Source organism: Nicotiana tomentosiformis, chromosome 8 (genome assembly GCF_000390325.3).
Source record: "Nicotiana tomentosiformis chromosome 8, ASM39032v3, whole genome shotgun sequence".
Taxonomy (NCBI): domain Eukaryota; kingdom Viridiplantae; phylum Streptophyta; class Magnoliopsida; order Solanales; family Solanaceae; genus Nicotiana; species Nicotiana tomentosiformis.
In genome coordinates this window covers 98,066,827-98,082,231 of record NC_090819.1, presented here as the reverse complement: position 1 = coordinate 98,082,231, position 15,405 = coordinate 98,066,827, and the positions used below count along the sequence as shown (strand labels likewise).

The following is a 15,405-nucleotide window of genomic DNA, read 5'->3' as shown; positions in this document are numbered from 1 at the left end:
GTGTAGACGACTCCGGAATGGAGTTTTGTCAAATGTGATAGCTCCGTATGGTGATTTTCGAATTAGGAGTGTATCCAGATATTGATTTGGAGGTCCTTAGGTCGTTTCGGCTTGAATTGGTGGAAGTTAGAAAGTCGAAGGTTTGGAAGGTTGAGAAGTTTGACCGGGAGTTGACTTTATTGATATCAGGGTCAGATTCTGATTCCGAAAGTTGGAATAGGTTTGTTATGTTATTTATGACTTGTGTGCAAAATTTAAGATCAATCAGAGTTGTTTTGGTATGAATCCACGTTAATTTTGGAAGTCGGATGTTCATAGTTTCAATAGGCTTGAATTGTGTTGTGATTCGTAGAATTTATGTTGTTTGATGTGATTTTACGCCTCGAGTAGGTCCATTATGTGTTTTGAAACTTGTTGGTATATTCGGACGGGGTCCCGGGGATGAATCAGATTGGAATCAGATCATTTTGGACTTGGTTGAATTGTTGAAGCTACGGAGAGGGCCAGACCAGGCCAGGGTCATAGGTGCAGACACCTGGGCGCAGGTGCGTATCCGTAGGCATGGAATTTATTCTGTAGAGGCGGAAGTGGGAAGGACTTGTGAAGGACCACAGGTGCAGTCGAAACTCCGTAGAAGCAGGCCCCCAGAAGCGAGCAACCGTCCGCAAAAGCGAAGGAAGCTGGGCCTAAGTGAGGGCCGCACACGTGATAGAAATTCTACAGGTGCGGAGACGCAGATGCGGCTGAGGGCTCGCAGATATGAGATCGCTGGGTAGAAAAGGGTAAGTTCGAGGGTTTAATTTCATTATGCATCTTTCGACCTAGAGAGCTCGGTTTTTGACGATATTTTGAGGGATTTTCAAGGAAATCATCGGGGTAAGTGACTCTAACTGGGATTTGGCTATTATACATGAATCCATCGTTATTTTTGTCATTTAATTAGTGATTTGAGTTGGAAAATTTGGGAAAAAATTATGAAACTTCATAGACCAAATTTTGGGGATTTGAAAGGCGATTTGAGGTCGAATTTGAGTAATCTTTTCATGGTTGGACTCGTTATCAAATGGGTATTCGGATTTTATATGTTTGGTCGGGTTCCGATATGTGGGTCCGGTGTTGAACGTTTTAGTTGACCTTTTGTTTTCCTTTAAATATTACAACTTTATTGTTTGGATTAGTTTTCTATGGTTTGTATTTATGGTATAAAGTTGTTTTGGCTAGATTCGGGTTGTTCGGAGTTGGATAATCGTGAAAAGGGCTTACTAGTAGATAGATTTAGCGTGTTTTGAGGTAAGTGTCTTGCCTAACTTTGTGTAGGAAAATTATCCCTTAGGATCGATGTTATTTTTGTGTTAATTGTGGACGTAAGGGCCGTGTACGCAAGGTGACAAGTGGGTACACGTTCTAAATATGGTAATTGACCGGTTAGAGTTGCGTAGATTCTTTTCTTTCCTTTAATTAAATTTTTATAACATGTTGTCTTCATCATCGTTAACCTATCCTTACATGACTTACTTGACATTGTAAATACTTGTCTTATCTCTTACTTCCTGATTGGCTTTACATGCTTAGTTGAAGTTATTGTTCTCTTGTTTCCTTATTAATTATTTGATTGTTGAGTTCCTTTACTTGAAGTTGTTATTTCTTGGAATATCTTATTGTTGAATTATGGTGTTGAAGCTATAAAGGCTATGATTCACATTGAGGCAAAGTTGTAAATTTGTGAAAATACTATTCTTGTTGAGTTATTCACTTTCGGTTGCTATTGTTGAGACTCTTGTACATATTGTGGTTGAGCCATGGGCTAATTATTGTGAAAACACTATTATTATTGACTTCTTTGGCAAGTTGTGGTATTGGACACTTGAGGTGCGATTTATGATATGTTGTGATATTGATATGCATGCGGTGTTATAAGGATGGGGATTGAAACGCACGTGGTGAGATAAGGTGGGCTTGATACGCGTTTTGCTAGTAGGGGAACTACTAGAAGCCACGCGGTGTGATAAGGTGGGCTAAAACGCAGGTAGCTATTTTGAAAAAATAATTTTCAAAACCTAAATGTAAAGGCTCCCGCGGTGATATAAGGAAAGATTGTGTTTTGATTTGTGAAATGAGACTATAGGACGGTACCTCGTTAGTGATTCTTATTGATACCTTTCATCTACATCACTTGTGTTTTGTTCGCATCATTTCCTTGGCATTCTTATTATGTGTTTCTTCTGTGATGTCTTAATTGCCTTAGTCTCAGTGTAACTATTCTTGTTATGTTTCTTTCTTGTATCATTTCCCTTGATTTTATTATCATGATATACTATACCTGCTCAGTTTCTTTAATTATTTTAGTAGGTATCTTGACCCGACCTCGTCACTAATCTACCGAGCTTAGGCTTGATACTTACTGGGTACTGTTGTGGTTACTCATACTATGCTTCTGCATATGTTTTGTGCAGATCCAGGTACTTCATACCAGCCAAGGCATCAGTGAGTCGAGCTTGGATCAGAGACTTCGAGGTATACGTGCCAGCGTCCGCAGGCCTTAGAGTCACCCTCTATCTAGTTCTATTTCGTTTTCCTTTTTATATATATTGTTGTATAGGGATGGTTTGTGCACTCGTGTAGAGCTTGTGACTCGGTATCACTAGATTTTGGAAGTTATGTTCGGTTGTGTTGCGGAATCCTTTTTGTGATAGATATTGGTTGAATTGAAAGTTTGTTAATATTTTAGTTAAATTCTTCATGTATGCTACGCCTACCTAGTCTTAGAGGCTAAGTTCCATCACAATATTATACGGAGGAAAATTAGGGTTGTGACACGTTGGTATTAGAGCTCTAGGTTTATTAATGTTACGAGTCACGAGCAGGTTTAGTAGAGTCTTGCGAATCGGTATAGAGACGTCTGTACTTATCTTCGAGAGGCTGATTTCGAAATTCTGAATCTTTGTCTTTCTATTCTCTCACATATGGTGAGGACACGTACCGCTGGATCTGACGATCAGACACTCGTGCCCCTGCTAGAGCCACGAGAGTCCGAGGTCGGGGCACGGGCCGAGGAGGGGCACGTGGTGTAGCTAGGGCACCTCCCCGAGCTGTGATAGAAGAGCTACTAGTAGCTCCTATTGGGGGTAGACACTTGAGGTGCTTGTTACTACCACTGCACTTCAGGAGACCCTCAACCAATTCTTGAGCATGTTTGGTACTCTAGCTTAGGTGGGGTTGATTCCACTTACACCAGCCACATCTTAGGTTAGGGGAGGAGCACAGACTCTTGTGTCCTGTACCCTAGTGCAGTCGGTTGTCCCAGTTCAGCACGAGGTTAGGGCAGCAACATCTAAGGAGGAACAACTTAGACTCGAGAGGTACAATAAGTACCACCATCCTACTTTCAGCGGCCTAGATACAGAGGATGCACAGGGTTTTCTGGAGAAGTGCCATCGTATTCTCCGTACCATGGGTATAGTGGAGACGAGCAGGGTTGCTTTCACTACTTTCTAGTTGTCAGGACCAACATACCAGTGGTGGCGAGCTTATGAGGAGGGTAGCCCGGCCGAGGCAACTTCACTCTCATGGGCTCGTTTTTCAGAGATGTTCCTGAGAGAGTTTGTTCCCTTGAGCCTTCGAGATACATAGCGCGCGGAGTTTGAGCAGTTGCGCCAGGGTGCTATGACCGTGTCAAAGTATGCTGTCAGGTTCAGTGAGTTGTCCAGACATGCACCTGCCTTGGTTTCCACAGTTAGAGAGCGAGTCCATCGATTTATCGACGGGCTCAACTATGGTATTAGATTTAGCATGCCTTGGGAGTTAGAGACAGATACCCTATATCAGTAGGTGGTAGAGATTGCATGGAGATTGGAGGGTATGTAGCATGGGAGAGGGAAGACAGAGAGGCCAAGAGGCCTCGTGATTCTGGCGGATATAGTGGTGCCCGTGCCCCAGTTGTATCTCCCCTTAATAGAGATTATGCGAGCCGTCCAGTTCATTCAGCACTTCTAGCTTCTAGTGGTACTCCGGCTACTCCCAAGACTCAGGTTGCTCATTATGCACCGCCACTGTCCAGCTGACCAGGCCCGAGCTAATTTCAGCAGCCACGTCCTCCGAGAGCTTGTTTTGAGTGTGTGACACTTGTCATATGGTAAGGGACTGCTCCAGACTCAGGAGGGGTGCACCTCCACAGACTACTCATGCTCCACGTATCCCACAGGGTCCCAATGCTTCTCAAGTCGTGGTTACCATACCAGTTGCCGCTCTACCTGCACAGCCAGCTAGAGGTGGAGGTCAGGTAAGTAGGGGTTGCCCTAGAGGGGGAGGCCAGGCCAGATGTTATGCATTTTTGGGTAAGAATGAGGCAGTTGCATCAAGCGCAGTTATCACAGGTATTGTTCTGGTTTGTCATAGAGATGCATCAGTCTTATTTAATCCAGGCTCCATTTATTCATATGTATCATCTTACTTTGCTCTGTACCAGGTATATCTCGTGATTCTTTGAGTTCTCCTGTTTGTGTGTGCACGTCTGTGAGAGATTCTATTATTGTTGACATTGTGTATCAGTCGTATTTAGTTGTTATTGGTGGTTTTGAGACCAGAATTGATCTATTGTTTCTCAGTATGGTAGACTTTGATGTTATTTTGGGCATGCACTGGTTGTCACCCTATCATGCTATTATTGATTGTCACGCCAAAACGGTGACGCTGGTTATGCTATATTTACCGCAGTTGGAGTGGAAGGATACTTTGGATTATATTCCTAGTAGAGTTGTGTCCTTCCTTAAGGCACAACGGATGGTTGGGAAGGGGTGTGATGCATACCTAGCCTTTGTGAGAGATCTCAATGTTGATACTCCTACCGTTGAGTCAGTTCTGGTAGTGAGAGACTATCCATATGTATTTCCGTGCGGATCTTCTAGGCATGTCGCCTGATAGAGATATCAATTTTGGTATTGACTTGTTGTCGGGCACTCGGCCCATTTCTATTCCACCATATCGTATGGCCCCAGCGGAGTTGAAGGAGTTAAAAGAGCAGTTGCAAGAGTTGCTTGATAAGGGTTTTATTTGGCCCAGTGTGTCACCTTGGGGTGCTCCGACTTTGTTTGTAAAGAAGAAGGACGGTTCTATGCGTATGTGTATTAATTATCATCAGTTGAACAAGGTTATAGTGAAGAACAAATATCTATTACCACACATTGATGACTTATTTGATCAGCTACAAGGTGCCAGAGTATTCTCAAAGATTGATTTGCGGTCAGCCTATCATCGGTTGAAGATTCAGGATCCAAATATTTTAAAGACTACCTTTAGGACTCGGTATAGTCACTACAAGTTCCTTGTGATGTCATTCGGGCTGACCAACGCCCCAACAACATTCATGTACTTGATGAACAGTGTATTCCAGCCCTATTTTGATTCATTCATCATTGTGTTTATTGACGACATCTTAGTGTACTCCCAGAGCCGGGAGGATCATGAGCACCATTTGAGGATTATGCTCCAGACATTTAGAGAAAAGAAGTTGTATGCAAAATTTTTGAAGTGTGAATTCTGGCTTGATTCGGTGACATTTTTGGGTCATGTAGTGTCGAGTGAGGGGATCAAGGTATATCCGAAGAAGATTGAAGCAGTGCAGAGTTGGCCCAAACACGTTAGCTATTGAGATCCGGAGTTTTCTTGGTTTGGATGGGTATTACCGTCGTTTCATAGAGGGTTTCTCATCTATTGCTGCTCTTATGACCAGATTGACCCGGAAGGGTGCTCCGTTCAGATGGACGGAGGAATGTGAGGAGAGCTTTCAAAAGCTCAAGATTGCTTTGACTACAACCCCAGTTGATGTTGCCAATAGGTTTGGGGTCTTACACTGTGTACTATGATGCATCACGTGTTGGCCTCGACGCAGTGTTGATGCAAGACGGTAGGGTGATTGCCTACGCGTCTAGAAAGCTGAAGGCGCATGAGAAGAATTATCATGTCCACGACCTGGAATTAGCAGCTATTGTTCATGTCTTGAAGATTTGGCGGCATTATTTGTACAGTGTCCCTTGTGAGGTCTGTACCGACCGTCGAAGTCTACAATATCTATTCAAACAGAAAGATCTTAACTTGCGGCAGCGGAGGTGGTTAGAGTTGCTTAAGGACTATAATATCACCATTCTATATCATCTCGGAAAGAGGTGGCCGATGCCTTGAGCCAAAAGGCAAAGAGTTTGGGTAGTTTAGCATATCTACAGGCAGCTGAGAGGCCATTAGTATTGGATTTTCAGGCCTTGGCTAACCAGTTTATTAGATTGGATGTTTCGGAGCTAAGTCGAGTTTTGGCTTGCGTGGTTTCTCGGTCTTCTCCATATGATCGTATCAGAGAGCGTCAGTATGATGACCCCTATATGCTTGTCCTTAAGGACATGGTACAGCACGGCGATGCCAAAGAGGTATCTATTGGAGATGACGGCGTGTTGCAGATGCAGGGCCGATTATGCGTGCCCAATGTGGATGGGTTATGTGAGATGATTCTTCAGGAGGCCCACAATTCGCAATACTCCATTCATCCGGGTGTCGCTAAGATGTATCAGGATTTGAGGCAGCACTATTGGTGGATGAGAATGATGAAAGACATAGTGGAATATGTAGCTCGGTGCCTAAATTGTCAACAGGTGAAGTATGAGTACCAGAGGCCAGGTGGGTTGCTTCAGAGGCTTGAGATTCCCGAGTAGAAATGGGAGTGAGTTACCATAGATTTCGTTGTTGGGCTCCCACAGACTCAGAAGAAATTCGACGCAGTATGGGTGATTGTGGATAGGTTGACCAAGTCGGCTCATTTCATTCCGGTAGTGATTATCTATTCTTCAGAGTAGTTGGATCAGGTCTATATTCGTGAGATTGTCCGACTTCATGACGTACCTGTATCCATCATCTCTGACCGGGGTACACAGTGTACATCGCGATTTTGGAGAGCCGTACAGCGTGAGTTGGGCACATGGGTTGAGTGGAGTACATCATTCCACCCTCAGACAGATGGACAGTCCGAGCGCACCATTTATATATTGGAGGATATGCTTCGTGCCTGTGTTATGGAGTTCGGGGGTTCTTGGGATTAGTTCTTGCCACTTGCGGAGTTTACCTACAACAACAGCTACCAATCGAGTATCTAGATGGCTCCTTATGAGGCCCTATATGGGCGAAGATGTCATTCCCCAATTGGTTGGTTTGAGCTGGGAGAGGCTAAGTTATTAGGCATGGATCTGGTTCGAGATGCCTTAGAGAAGGTCATGTTGATCCAGGATCGGCTCCGTACAACCCAATTTAGACAGAAGAGTTATGCGGATAGAAAGGTTCGTGATGTTGAATTCATGGTTGGAGAGCGGGTCTTGCTCCTAGTTTTGCCCATGAAGGGTGTTATGAAGTTCGGGAAGAAGGACAAATTAAGCCCTAGGTATATTAAACCTTTTGAGATTCTTAAGAGGATTGGTGAGGTAGCCTACAAGCTTGCATTGCCGCCTAGTCTAGCCGCAGTTCATCCGATATTCTATGTGTTCTATGCTCCGAAAGTATCACAGTGATTCGTCCTATGTGTTGGATTTCAGCTCATCCCAATTGGACAGCGATTTGTCTTATGTGGAGGAGTCGGTGGCTATCTTGGACAGGTAAGTCTGAAAGCTGAGGTCAAAGAGCATTGCGTCAGTGAAGGTTCAATAGAGGGGTCAACCAGTCAAGGAGGCGACTTTGGAGACCGAGCATGATATGCTTAGCCGTTATCCTCATCTTTTTATCACTTCAGGTATGTATCTATACTCATTCGAGGATGACCGTTTGTTTTAAGAGGCGGAGTATGTAACGACCTGGGCGGTCATTTTGAGTATTTTAGCCCTGTTCCACTATTTATTGCCTCCTCTATGTTATATTGTGGTTATGTGACTTGCCGGGATATTTGGTTTTAGTTCGAGTGAGTTTCATAGTGAAATGGGACAATTAGTCCCTAAGTTGGAGGCTTAAGTTGAAAGAGTTGACCGGAGTTTGACTTTGGTGTAGACGACTCCGTAATAGAGTTTTTTTGATTTCGATAGCTCCGTATGGTGATTTTGGACTTAGGAGCATATCCTGATATTGATTTGGAGGTCCGTACGTCGTTTCGGGTGAATTGGCGGATGTTAGAAAGTCAAAGGTTTGGAAGGTTGAGAAGTTTGACCGGGAGTTGACTTTATTAATATCAGGGTCGGATTTTGTTTCCTAAAGTTGGAATAGGTCCGTTATGTCATTTATGACTTGTTTGCAAAATGTGAGGTCAATCGGAGTTATTTTGGTATGAATCGACGTTAGTTTTGGAAGTCGGATGTTCATAGTTTCAATAGGCTTGAATTGGGTTGTGACTCATAGAATTTATGTTGTTTGATGTGATTTTAGGCCTCGAGTAGGTTCGTTATATGTTTTGGAACTTGTTGGTCTATTCGGACGGGGGTCCCGGGGGTCCCAGGGATAAATCAGATTGGAATCAGATCATTTTGGACTTGGTTGAATTGCTGAAGTTGTTGTTGTTCTGGTGGCATTGCACCTGTGGAGGGTTTGACCACAAGTGCGGACACGCAGATGCGCGTGGTTGATTGCAGAAGCGCAGAGGGCCAGCCCAGGCTAGGGTCCCAGGTGTGGACACCTGGGCGCAGATGCGCATCCTCAGGCACGCGTTTCTTCCGCAGAAGCGGAAGTGGGAGGGACTTGTGAAGGACCGCAGGTGCGATCGAATCTCCGTAAAAGTGGGCCCGCAGAAGCGAAGGGAGTTGGGCCTAAGTTAGGGCCACACCTGCGATGAAAATTCCGTAGGTGCGGAGCCGCAGATGTGAGATCGTTGGGCAGAAAAGGGTAAGTTCGAGAGTTTAATTTCATTCTTCATCTTTTGACCTAGAGAGCTCGGTTTGTAGCAATGTTTTGAGGTATTTTCAAAAAAATTATCGGGATAAGTGATTCTAACCTGGATTTGGCTATTATACATGAATCCATCGTTATTATTGTCATTTAATTAGTGATTTAAGTTGGAAAATTTGAGGGGAAATTGTGAAACTTCATAGACTAAATTTTGGAGAGTTAAAAGGTGATTTGAGGTCGGATTTGAGTAATTATTGTATGGTTGGACTCATTATTGAATGGGTGTTCGGATTTTGTAAGTTTGGTCAGGTTCCGAGATGCGAGCTTGGGTTGACTTTTAGAGTTGACTTTTTATTTTCCTTGTAAGATTGCAACTTTATTGTTCTGAATAGTTTCCTATGGTTTGTATTTATGGTATAAAGTTGTTTTGGCTAGATTCAAGCCGTTCGGAGTTGGATAATCGCGGAAAGGGCTTACTAGTGAATAGAGTTAGCGTGTTTTGAGGTAAGTGTCTTGCCTAACTTTGTGTAGGAGAATTACCCCTTAGGATCGATTTTGTTTTTGTGTTAATTATGGTACGTGAAGGTCATGTACGTAAGGTGACGAGTGGGTGCAAGGGCTAAATGTGGTAATTGACCGGTTAGAGCTACATAGATTCTTTTCTTGCCTTTAATTAAATTGTCATAACATGTTATATTCATCATCGTTAACCTATCCTTATGTGACTTACTTGACATTGTAAATACTTTTCTGATCTCTTACTTGCTAAATGCCTTTACATGCTTAGTTGAAGTTACTGTTCTCTTATTTTCTTATTAATTATTTAACTATTGAGTTCCTTTACTTGAAGTTGTTATTTTTTGGAATATCTTATTGTTGAATTATGGTGTTGAAACTATAAAGGTCGTGATTCACGTTGAGACAAAGTTATAAATTTGTTGAAATACTATTTTTGTTGAGTTATTCACTTTTGGTTGCTATTGTTGAGACTCTTGTACATATTGTGGTTGAGCCATGGGCTATTTATTATGGAAACACTATTATTGCTGACTTCTTTGGCAAGTTGTGGTGTTGAGCACTTGAGGTACAATTTGTGATATGGTGTAATATTGATACGCATGCGGTGGTATAAGGATTAGGGTTGAAACACATGCGGTAAGATAAGGTGGGCTTGATACACGTGTTGCTAGTAGGGGAACTACTTGAAGCCACGATGTGTGATAAGGTGGGCTAAAACACGGGTAGCTATTTCAGGAAAATGATTTTCAAAAACTAAATGTAAGGCTCTCACAGTCATATAAGGAAAGATTGTGATTTGATTTGTGAAATGAGACTACGAGATGGTACCTTAGTAGTGATTCTTGTTGATACCTTTCATTTACATCACTTGTGTTTTGTTCGCATCATTTACTTGGCATTCTTATTATGAGTTTCTTCTCTGATGTCTTAATTACCTTAGTCTCAGTGTAACTATTCCTGTTATATTTCTTCCTTCTATCATTTCCCTTGCTTTTATTATCATACTATACTATACCTGCTCAGTTTCTTTAATTATTCCAGTAGGTGTCTTCATCCGACCCCGTCACTACTCTACCGAGGTTAGGCTTGATACTTACCGGGTACCGTTGTGGTGTACTCATACTGCGCTTCTGCATATCTTTTTGTATAGATCTAGGTACTTCATACCAGCCTAGGTATCAGTGAGCCGAGCTTGGATCGGAGACTTCAAGGTATACATGTTGGCGTCCGCAGGCCCTCAGAGTCACCCTCTATCTTGTTCTATTTCATTTTCCTTTTTATAGATACTGTTGTATAGGCATGTTCAGTACACTCATGTAGAGTTTGTGACTCGCTATCACCAGATTTTGGGAGTTATGTTAAGTTGTGTTGCGGAGTCCTTTTATGATAGCTATTGGTTGAATGGAAAGTTTGTTACTATTTCAGTTAAATTCTTCATATATGCTAGGCCTACCTAGTCTTAGAGACTAGGTACCATCACGACATCCTACAGAGGGAAATTGGGGTCGTGACAGGAGTGCAACAACTTCTTTGTCGTTGCCAAAAATATTTTTGGCAACAACATTGAATATATGACAAACAAAAATTATTGTTGCGAAATGCCTTCTTTCTTGTAGTAGAGGAAGCAAGTTAGTTTTTCTAACATGAGGGGGAGAAATGATAAACAATTGAAAAAAAAGTTACGTGAAATGAATTATCATTTGTACATCTAGATCCTCGAATAAGACAATATGAATTTGAAGTTCATAAAAAGATAATTCATTTGCAATATATTGCAAAGCATGCCAAATACATTTGTTGATCTAAAAAAAGTAACTATATTCTCACTTCAAGTATTCCTATCAGAATAAGTCCTGAAAGGACAAAGTCTATGGTATGCTTAAAGCGTATAAACAGATCGATTTCAAATAAAATTCTTGATAAAAAAGATGAGAAAATGATCAAAATGACTATAATAAGGAGGCAAGTGATCTAGAAGATCACGTGACATAATACTTCATAAAATATTAGGAGAGGTTCAGATACCTGAAAATATGAATGAAAAGATCTCTATATTATGTCTTATTGAAAAAAAAGAGGTTAAAACCGATATAAAATGTTCATCGACTACATCTATAATAATGTTAAATATAAATGAGGATCTTAAGTCTGGGCAAACAATTCAAGTAGAATTGGTTTTATATGAAAGACATGTAGTTTTGGACATGCAATTCAAACGCTTGAAAGTATAAAGTCAATGGTGTGTGTAATTAATTTTATCTATCTTATATGTCTAGCATGACATGAAAACTTGATATGCATATAAAGCCTATTTATATGGCTTATATGGCTTAACTTATATGACAATCCCTGAAGGATTTAAATTTCTTAAAACATATACAATTTTTAGTCCAGAAGTATCATATCCTAATTGCAATTTATGCAAAACCCATTGATTTACACATGAGGAGAGAGAAGTTCTGGTGACTGGCGATTGCGACGACAAAAGCTTGGAGCCCTCCAAGGACATTCATGGCTTCTCCGGCCACTGGCCAGCCTCCTCATGAGGTTGGTCAGTCGTCCCTACCATCCCCACAACCCCAAACAACATCTAGCAACCCTAATCCACTCCAAAATTACGCTCAGTTATTACAACCTAAAGCATTGAATGTGCCCATGCAAACCCTAGCAAATATTCCTATAGAACCTGTTGAGTTTTTACATGGGGAGCCTATAATCAGGTGGAAGAAACAACAAGTAAAGCAATCGATCGTGCAACAAGGTCTACAGTTGGCAGTTCTTGGTAAATTTTCTTATGGGAAGCCTGTGATTAGTGAACTACGTAAAGTAATTCCCCTTCAATATGAACTTAAGGGATCCTGTTCTATAGGCCTAATTAAAGATAATCATGTGTTGATACGACTGTCATTAATGAAGGATTATGTTCATCTTCTATCGAAGCATGCATTCTACTTGAAGGCTCAAGGTGAGATATGGCATATGAGGTGCACGAAGTGGAACCCATGGTGGAAGCCTGAAGAAGAAACACCAATTGTTGTAACTTGGATCAGTTTTCCAGATTACCACCTAACTTCTTCGGTAAGGAGTTTGTTTTTTCATTGGCAAGTGCAGTTGGTAATCCATTACATGTTGATCTTGCAACTCAAAATGGTACTAGACCTAGTTGTACAAAGGTGAAGGTTGAGGTTAATTTATTATCTAAGTTTCCTCAAAGAATTAAAATTGTAGAGGAGGAAGATGAGTCTGGACCTGAGGAGTTTAAGTAGATCAAAATTAAATACGACTATATGCCAAAGTATTGTAAGACTTGTAAGAAGCAAGGACACAATGAGCTTGATTGCTGGGTAATTCATCATGGGTTACATAAGAGGTATGATGAAGCTGTAGAGGATCAGGGTAATAGGAAGGAAGTAGTTGGTACTGCAGTTACATCAACTAAAGTTCTTTCGAATGGTAAGGTGCTGGGTAAGTCAATTTCAAATCTTGGCAAGCAGGAGTGGATGCAAAGGAGAAAAAATAAGTATCAAAGAGATAATAGAGGCCATATTAATGAAAATACAAAGGAGCAAGAAGTTAACAATGGGAAGGGGAAGAACAAGGCTGAGGTAGTTGCTACTAAAAAAAATTTGATGTACTTGAAGTTGAGGAAATTGAAACACTAGTTTTACAAATTATGAGTAGAAAAGAAGATGGTACTATTAAGGACAAGGAGAAGCAGCAAATGATAAATGAAACCAACAAGGATAAGGAGAAGAAGCAACCGGAGAATGGAAAAAAAATCCAGTCCAAATCCAAAAGGAAATGGGAATACTACTATAGCAGCAAAAGAGCTTAATCATAATCCTAGTGCTACAGAGATTGGGGTGGATACACAAAAGGAAAGGATGGTAGATTGGGTACAAAGGAGATTTGGTGCTCCTAAAGATGCAATTAATGTGACAACCAACTACTCATGTCAAGAAATCCCCTCACAAACAATGGGAAGTGATTCTAGGGCAATTGATTCAACTAGAGCTACAAATGATGGCACTGCATTATGGAGTGATGAAGTTGAGCTAATGGAGGAGAATTCTAGAGCTAATTATGATGACAATGCCACACATCAAATGGATAATTCATAGGAAAAGTAGGAAGGTCAGGAAGATGCTATAGTAAACCCTAGCTTAAAAACTAGGATTGAAGGTAATCTCGACTCTAATGATTAACAAGCTAAACTACCAGCCGGAGTCGATAAAGGAGAATTAAAAGAAGCTGGAAAAACTGGAGGAACAAGTGCAGCAACTTCAACTAAGAAGCAGGGCAATGGAACAGTAAACCCTAGTGCAACTGGAAGGTTTTCTCTAATGTTGAAGGTGTTTCGATAGATGTTTTAGCTCGGAAGAAGTTTGGTAATGTTGATGTGGAGGTATTACATGATACAATGAGGCCAGATCATCATATAGTTGGTTTTAAGGCTCTTGATCCCAATGGAATAGTAACTTCTGTAGAAACAGCTACAGTAAACCCTAGCCTGGACTCTATCTATGATTTGCAATTCAAGATGTTGCGAGAATCTTTGGGGGTTGGAGATCAAAATGCTATGGTGATGAAGGAGACAAATGGAGAGCAATTTCAGCATGCCATTGTGCCACAAGCAGCAAGGGTTATTGAGCCAAGTCCCATGGCTTGTGCTTCTAGAACTGGGCAACCATTGCAAATTCAGTTGAATGTTCCTTTGAAGTCACCAATTCAAGTGTTACATGATCTTGTCATGCATGATGTTACACTAGTGGAGGTTCAACAGGATATGATGGATCATGAGGAGTTTGAGGATGAAGGTGATGATGAGTCCATAGCTGGAAATTTTAAAGCAATAGCAATGGAAGTTGATTTGTCACCTAGGGTTGTTGATAAGAGTGGTAAGAAGGGAAAGGAACAAGGTCAAAACATAGAGAATCCTCAACCTAAAAGAATCTTGTCTAGAAGGGTGGTCTCACAAACTAAATGATGATCAAAACTCTGATTTGGAACATAAGGTCTGTGAATACGCAACAGGTCTTTCAGAGGGTAATTAATATGCAAAGAGAACATGGTTTCTTCATTGTTGCATTGATGGAGCCTTTTCAGAATTGTAGACACATTCAAAGGTATAGGAGGAGATTACGTATGGATGTTGTTATGTCAAACATTAATGGTAAAATATGGTTGTTCTTTGATGCTGTAGTTGAATGGGAGTTATTAATAGACACTGAGTAGCATGTTACTATTAGGGTGTACCAGCAGGACATTGGCAAACACATCATGATGACCTTTGTGTATGCTAAATGTTCAGCTCTTGAAAGACTTGAATTGTGGGATAACTTGTAATATTAAGCTAGTGATATAGAGTTGCCTTGGGTTGTTGGAGGAGATTTTAATGTTGTACTACATGAAGATGAGAATATATGAGGTTTGCCAGTGTATCCACTGAGTATGAAGATTTTGCCTTTTGTGTGAACTCTTGTGGACTGTTTGATCTTGGATACAAAGGGAGTCCTTTCACTTGGTGGAATGATAGACCAAATGCAGAATGCATCTTTAAGTGGTTAGACAGAATTTTTGTCACTCTTCCTTTCCATAATCTTTTCCCAAATATTGAGGTTGAGCACCTTATAAGGACTGGATCTGATCATGCCCCTTTGTTGATGCGTTGTGGGGAAGATGCTATGCAGTTTGTTAAACCTTTCAAGTTCCTCAATTTCTGGACTAAGCATGATAAATTCAAGGATTTTGTAAAGCAGAATTGGGTGGCAGGCTTCATTGGAGATCCATTCCTAATGTTAAAACAGAAGTTGAAGAGAGTAAAGATTGTCCTATCTCAATGGAGTAAACTTACATATGGTGATATCTTCAAGCAGCTTGCTATTAGGTAGGATATTGTCAGGGTTAAGGATAAGTTATTTGAAGAGGAGCCAACAATTGAGAATAGGTTGTGCTTCAAAAGGCACAAGCTGAATTGAAGAAGTATCTAAGAATTAAGGAGTAGTACTAGAAACAAAAGGCAGGCATGAACTGCTTTGCTGAAGG

General features: G+C 41.1%; 2 protein-coding genes across 2 annotated transcripts; both read left to right on the top strand.

Annotated features, from left to right (window-relative positions):
• The first annotated feature begins 4,129 nt into the window (after positions 1-4,129).
• Positions 4,130-6,698, top strand: LOC138897869 (uncharacterized). The gene is made up of 4 exons (XM_070183891.1): positions 4,130-4,373; positions 4,466-4,860; positions 5,818-6,036; positions 6,387-6,698. Exons 1-4 carry the CDS (start codon positions 4,130-4,132, stop codon positions 6,696-6,698), a joined length of 1,170 nt encoding a protein of 389 aa, XP_070039992.1.
• An 8,085-nt stretch (positions 6,699-14,783) lies between these two features.
• LOC138897868 (uncharacterized) lies at positions 14,784-15,251 on the top strand. The gene has a single exon (XM_070183890.1). It carries the CDS (start codon positions 14,784-14,786, stop codon positions 15,249-15,251), a length of 468 nt encoding a protein of 155 aa, XP_070039991.1.
• The last annotated feature ends 154 nt before the right edge of the window (positions 15,252-15,405 follow it).